This window comes from Microtus pennsylvanicus, chromosome 12 (assembly GCF_037038515.1).
Source record: "Microtus pennsylvanicus isolate mMicPen1 chromosome 12, mMicPen1.hap1, whole genome shotgun sequence".
Lineage (NCBI taxonomy): Eukaryota > Metazoa > Chordata > Mammalia > Rodentia > Cricetidae > Microtus > Microtus pennsylvanicus.
This window is the reverse complement of record NC_134590.1, coordinates 70,225,290-70,232,500: the sequence shown is the minus strand read 5'-3', so window position 1 is coordinate 70,232,500 and position 7,211 is coordinate 70,225,290. Positions and strand designations below refer to the sequence as shown.

Sequence of the window (7,211 nt, the reverse complement as noted above, 5' to 3'; positions counted from 1 at the left end):
CCTAGCGTTAGAAGAGTTAGTTGAGCCTGGAGAATCGTGAATTCGAGGCCAGTCGGGGCTAGAGTGAGACCTCTTCACAATACAACAACAAAAATGGACTTGTCTATGTCAAAGTCCACAATTGCAGCAAGGAAACCCCAATTGCAGTAAGGAAATCCCAATTCCAGCAGCCTTTGTTCTGTTGGACAGAAGCCACCATCCTACATAAAAGAGACCTAGCCTCTTGATGATCTTAGCGTTTTCTCTCCCAAGTGCTGGGCAACTTCAACAAGAATATCATAGAGAGGAGAAGTCTCTGTTAGTTTTCACTTCTTTTTTTCTCCCCTGGCAAACAATCAAATGGGGAAGAAATGAATCCAAACGCCTAGTATCTGAAAAGCAGTGAAGGCTTTTCCTCACTGCCCTTCAAAGCCTTTTGTTTGGTTGGCTGGTTTGGTTTTTCCCCAGCAAGTAGTTTGTGTACTTACTTGTGCTTTGAGAAAGGGGATGGGAGGAAAAGAAAGCCAAATCAAAGGATTAGACGCAAATTAAGATCAATCAGAATGGAAAGGGCCCTGTGATCCCTTGATTATGAATAGAAGAAAAGCAAACAAGCTTAGTACATGCCAGCTCTGAGCTCTAATACCACAAAACATGTTTGCTTCTTTGTAATTGTACATCTACATTGCTTTTCCCTGGTCACTGAGACATACCCGGGTGACCTGTAGTAACCTCACAATGACCCAACAGTTTCCTCCCCCAGGGTCTAGAACGGGTGTACCGTGGCAGCCAAAACAGCCTCAGGCCACACCAGAACCCCAAAGGTCCCTTTTTAATAGTCTTCTTATCTATCCTGGGGGCACCAGATTATTCTCCCAAATGAGTGAAGAGAATTCAGTCAGAGCTTCACACTGTACAACGCATCCAAATATGAACACAATTGGCTAAGATGCTGTCTGTGGGGCTTCATTATAGAAAATGAACAACTTATCCATGGCTGGTGGGAACCATGAGAAAAACGCGAGCAAAAGCACTGCTCCAGGGACCCCTTATCTCTCACCCAGTCTTATTCATCAATGCCTGCTTCTTCTAGGGTAGCAGAATGTTGGGAGGCCAGGCAGAAAGATCTGAGGGCAGGTAACCATCTGGCAGTGCCCTTCAGGCTCTTCTGACTGACCGAGCCACAGAAATGCGTTGAGCCTGGAGAACATCTAAGCTCATTTGCGGGTCCTGGTAACTACAAGTCTGTTCCAAAGAGTAGGGCTAGCCACTGGCATGATTGCTATCGTGGCCTAAGCAAAAATCATCTAATCAACATCTACGCCAACTCCGAGACTGTGCTAGACAAAAGTTATCAGAGGGAATCTAAGCAGGGTCAGACCACTGGTTATGTACGCAAGCCACATGGCTCAGGCCACGGAAATGAGAGGATTCTGAGAGCTGGGTAAACCCAACTGAAACCTGGGACTTTTGATTAAAGGCTGAGAACAGCCCCCATTCGAGTCCTCGGAGCTTACAAGGCACAGAAAATTCTGCAGAGTTTGCCCACTCTGTCCTTTCAAATGCAACACAGGGATTCTGCTAGAAACCAGACCATTAAGTCACGTTTGTTCACCTTTAAACCGCATGACATTGTCAGCCAGAAGTTAGCAAGACTCAGAACCATGGGACTTAGCTCTGTCACTCCAGACCCACTGGGAAACTCCGGAACCTGGGAGGGAAAGGGTGTTGTCTTTCACATCATGATAACTGAAGATTTAAGCGGATCAATCTATCCAGGTATACCACACGATACTTTGATCCCCCTACCACTCATCAAAGTCTTCAGCAAGGCTGTCCAAACTCAAACAGCTGTGTTAGCTTTCACTACCCAATAAATGCTCAGGATCCCCTCCAGTGGGGGGAAAGGAGAGAGGTGAGCATTCACCATTGAGAACAGGAATCGAGACGCATGAGATTTGACAACAGTGATCCCAAGAAAGATCAAGGGTCAGATTGGGCAATGGTGTCGTACATAGTAAACAGGGTGGGCTCAGCCACTCTAGACGACATCAAAGCAGAGGAGATTTAAAAACATTTTAAAAAGATAGAATTATGACACTACCAAAAAAGCAACACTTGGTGAATTAGTTACTATCTTACTGCCGTGACAAAATGCCTTTAATTTAAGAAAGCATTTATTTTGGCTTACAGTTGGGGAATATAGTGCACAGTGGCCAGGAAGGAAAAGTAGGATCGGGAGGCAGCTGGTCACATTGCAGCCATGTCAGGAAGCAGAGAGTGATGGATGCTTGCACCCATTTCTCACGTTCTCCTTCTTCTTCAGTCCACAACCCCAGTCCACTGAACCACACATTTAGGATGAGACTTCCCACTTCAGTGATCTTAATCTAGATAACCTCTCACGGATATGTCGAGAAATATGTTTCCATGGTAACTCTAAATCCCACTAAGTTGACAGTCATGATTAACCATCACGCATGGCTCCAGTATTCTTATTTCCTTTTTGAAGTCATAAGTAATGATTTTGGTTGCTGTATAGTTAGGACAAATCAAAGACAAATACATAAATTCATGTATAAGCCCCTAGCTCATAGTTCCTGGTTATAATAATGTTGATGAGCTTGGTCAGAATCTATCTGCGGACACTCCTGAGGACAGCAACCACTTCCATCAACCTGCCAGGTCCAGGAAACCTGCTCTAGGAAGCTAATTTAAAAAAAGAAAAAGACCACTTCAATGACTATGTACCTGGGACTGAACAGATGAATGGATTGCTCAGTTAGTAAATTGCTTTCTGTGAAAACATCAAAACCCGGGTCTGGATCGACATAGCAAAAGGGGGAAAGGCTGGTATGGTGGCTTACACCTGGAACTCTAACACAGGAAGGTAGGGACAGAATTCCTAGAACTCAATAGCCAGATAGTCATACTGCATCAGTGAGTCTCAGGTGTGAGACCCTGTGTCAAAAACTAAGGTGGGGAGCCATTGAAAGACACTAACGTCAATCTCACACACACACACACACACACACGCACACACACACAGACACCATGTGAATACAAACAAACACACACACCACACATGCAAAAATGTATCTTCATGGACCAGATGCATTGTCAAATAAGTTATGTGCATCTGATGATGAATTATCATGCAATAAAGCCATTAGATAGGAAGACCATGCATCAACTTGTAAAATGTTAGGCTTCAATGGTTAATGAGAAAAGGGAAGTCTATGACATTAACAATCAAAGTATGTATATTATATATGTCAAGAAAGCAAGTGCATGAATCATCATAATGGAATTTTATGGGATTTAAAATTGTTTCCTTGTTCTTATAATAATGCCTATGCAATAAATAAAAACTCAAGAGTAATAAAATGAGTGCTGTTAATGTAAATATAAAATTAGACATCTCATAAACGGTTACCAAAAGCAAAATCTTAGTCATCTATAAGGATAAGTATTATCTATCCATTATCTTGCTCTTAATTTTTCTCTGATATATCCATAACAAAATGCTCTTTAAAGGAAGAATAGGAAATGGATAGATAACTCAGTCATTAAAAGTGTTTACTGCTCCTCCAGAAAACCCAATTTCAGTTCCAGCACCCACAAAGGTTGCCTCACAGCTGCCTGTAATGTCAACTCCAGGGGACTGACCCTTCCTCAGACCCACATTCATGTGTACATAGTCACAGACTGACACACAGAATATAAAAGTAAGATAGTCGAGTGTGGTGGCACCTTTAATACCAGCACTTGGGAGGCAGTGGATCTCTGTGAGTTCGATGCCAGCCTGGTCTACATAGTGAGTTCCAGGACAGTCAGGGCTATGTAGAAAAACCAAAAATCGAAACAAACAAAGAAAAACAAAAAGAAAATGACCTTAAATTTTAAATAAAAAATTTCTAATCATAAAATAACCAAATGAAGAGGTTTTTAAGTACATGTAAAATAGACGAGCTTCTTTTCTCATATAAATAATGTCAAGTTTTTAGTCACCGAATAAACATTTGGTACTGTTTCTTCACTCAGTCAGATTGGTTGTCCCCATCTGTGACAACACTCTATTTCCATAATGTAAAAAAAAAGAAATATCAGAATTTACAGATCATCATTGGAGAACAGGAAAACTAGGTCAGTTAAAAGACATTCACCCAGAGGGGCCTGTCCTCAATATTTCCACTGGAATTGATTAAGAGATGTGAAACACGCTGCCATCCTATTGCCTCCAAGGTTCTGATCTGACCCATGTCTGGTTCAGCAAGCTGGAAGCTCAACTCCCCTCTCTTCCTCACAGAGCCCAAGCTCATGTCCTAGATGACTAAATCTCTCGTTTCTCTCATACCGTGCTATGGTAAGAATTACCCTCACTCACCTGAGAGGCCCTGCCAAGAGCATATCACAAACACTAACCATTCTGGCCATTTCCCAGGGAGAAAATCAACTAAGACACTGTGTCAGTCAACTAGTAAAAGTCAGAGCCCACTCAGGAAGCAGCACAATCTACCACTAAGGAGCGAGGGAGTCTGGGTACCACCCATCCCTCCATCACTGGGCTATTGAAGTTAATGAAATCACACACACAAAAGGAAAAAAAATGTGTTCAGGGGAAGCCAGCTTCCTCTAGAACACCATTTGGTGGGAAGACAGGTGTAGATCCCGCAATGTATATGTTAATAAAACCCACTGTTCATCAAAGGAACACCATATTGGCAGAGAATAACACATTCACAGTTCATCAGGAGCCTGTGTCTCACCTGCTCATCTCTGATGTGCATCTTTGGTGTACAAACGTTTTGTGCAATCAAATTCTCAAAGAGATTCTTCTGATCCTCATATCTCAGAGGCAGAGAAACCCTCCTTTAAACACTTGCTTTAGCATTAGAAGAGCTGGGAGGAGGCTCTCCTGGAGGAGTGAGCCGAATGAAATTCAGTCATCCTGACAGGCAGGTCCACTGCTGAATGGGGCATCTCTAGTGCTGAGGCTTCCCCAGCAGCAGGGATAAAAGACTGCTCATTGTAACCACACGTCATTAAAATACACACTTAAGGGATTGTTTAAAGCTGAGATATTAGCACAAGCTTGGTTTGCACAACTCCAATCTGCTCAGGAAAGCCCAGCTGCTGTAAACTGAACCCAGTTCTGAGAAAAAGATGTGAATTAACACTAAGATACGACATCATAGACTGCCACAGAGGACTGTATGATGTGGAGCCCATTTATGTTCTTAGTCCTCGGCCTTTAGACTCAGCATCAGCATCCGTAATAATATGTTTATGCATTAAACATTTCTGATGCCTTGTTCCTTAAGCAACTCCGTTTTTATAACACACGTCCCAAATGCCAGTTCTTCAAACTCCACTAGTCACTTTACTTCTAAATTAGCCTTTTTCGTGGGCGTTCAGCAATGGGGTCCACAGGTAGGTTTTAATGAAAAGTAACCCTGCACTCTGGATACCCCGTGGCTGTGGCACCTTCCGAGAAGCCGGTTAGACCAGAGCAGAGCCTGAACTCTGACTAGCCCTCCCTCCCAAAGCCCCCCGGAAAGCCAGGACACTTACTGGGTGCCGCAGTCTGCAAAGCCAGTTCTTCCAGAACAGGGCTTGGAACTGGCGCCCAGCGTGCCCCATGCCCGCAGCTCCCTGCTCGGTTCAGGAAGTCGGCATGCAGGGTCACGGCTTATATCCGCCGGCCTTCAGCAGAGGCTTGTGGCCTATTAGCCAATTCTAACAAAAGTGAGTGATGCAAGAGAGATTACTGGTGACTTGAATAAGGCAGGCATCAAATGTCTCCTGGTGTTCTGCCTCTGCTGAGAAATCTTATCTCTTCACTAGTTGTGTGGCATAGGGGAGGGTTGGGCTCCAAGAGGCTGCCCTAGGGGCCCTTCCTGGACACAAACAAGGAGCATGCCCAGCACGTCTCAGACCCCACACACGTGCCGGGGAGGCAAGGGCCACGTTTTCCACTGACCTCCCTTTCTCCTGATGTAAGTAGTTGAACTCTGCTGTGCTCCTCTTTCCTAAACTGTCAGGTGTCGCGTTAATTTGCCAAGATATCTACCTTCGGGGAGTCCCGCAGCAGACACTTGGGAAAGAGAAAGGTCTGGGGTCCAGCTGTTGCTCGTTTTGTCACCGTACCACTACTGCACACTCTGCCCTCAGTCCCCATCCACCAAGAGAGCAAGGATGCAATTTTCAGAGCTCAAAGAACAAGCTGCTCGCGAGAGGCATACAAGCATAGCAGAACACAGTAAGCCTGGGCTTACTCCTGAGCGACCTATGATCCCTGCCCTTCTGGTGTCTCTCCCCCATCTCCCTCTCCCCCATCCCTGTTTCCCCTCCCTCATCTCTGTCCTCCTCCCCCACTCTGTGTACATGTGCCTTTAGAGAGGAGAAGTCCACCATGAATGACATTTCTCAGGAGTGCCATCCACCTTACTCTTGTGACAAGGCCTCCCATTAGCCTAGAGTTCATGCATTATTGCTAGACCGACTAGCTAGTAAGCCTCTGGATTCCGCCTATCACTGCCTCCCCAGTGCTGGAATTGCCAGTTTGTGCTACAATCCCCAGTTTTGTACATGGGTCCATGAACTTGAATTCAGCTCCTTGTGCTTGTATGGCAAAGGCTTTGCTGACCTACCTGTGCTTCTTTAACCAGCTGGCTGGGAGCCAACTGATTGCTCCACTGTCGCAAAGGCCAGGTCCTCCTGGGTTCCTGTGGCCCCATCTGTGGCCGGGACATCAGGCAACACACTATTGTGGTCTTCCATTTCATAAAGCAATTTTCACAAGCTCTGCCTAGTCTATGGCTTTCACAACAGGAAACAAGGACACAAGTGTCAGCAAAGGAACTAGCCTATCATTTAAAAATATTAATCTCATTTCTTTATCAGTCCCATAAGTCACAGAAGGTGATCTAAAGCCTGTTACGTGGCACAGTGCAGCCTGGCGCATGCTAAGTGGATTCCCCTGACCCCTCAGTGCATCTTTCCTTGACCTTTTCTCTTCAGTGGCTTGCAGAGTTCTTCAAGCATTGTGCCTGTGATTCCCTTTGCAGACAACACTTAGACCTGTGCACATCACAGGTGGCTGCCAGGTTTGCTTTTCTCTCTCTCTCTCTCTCTCTCTCTCTCTCTCTCTCTCTCTCTCTCTCTCTCTCTCTCTCTTTCTCTCTTTCTTTCTTTTTTTCTTCCTTCCTTCCTTTCTTTCTTTCTTTTCC

At 44.9% G+C, this 7,211-nt stretch overlaps 1 protein-coding gene across 1 annotated transcript in view; it reads right to left on the bottom strand.

Moving 5' to 3' along the window:
• Abca13 (ATP binding cassette subfamily A member 13) overlaps nucleotides 1-5,622 on the bottom strand; it is a 408,645-nt gene extending 403,023 nt beyond the window's left edge. The window contains exon 1 of the mRNA XM_075943386.1: nucleotides 5,554-5,622. Coding sequence (XP_075799501.1) covers nucleotides 5,554-5,622 — 69 coding nt within the window. The remainder of the gene's footprint in view (nucleotides 1-5,553) is intronic.
• Nucleotides 5,623-7,211: the final 1,589 nt, after the last annotated feature.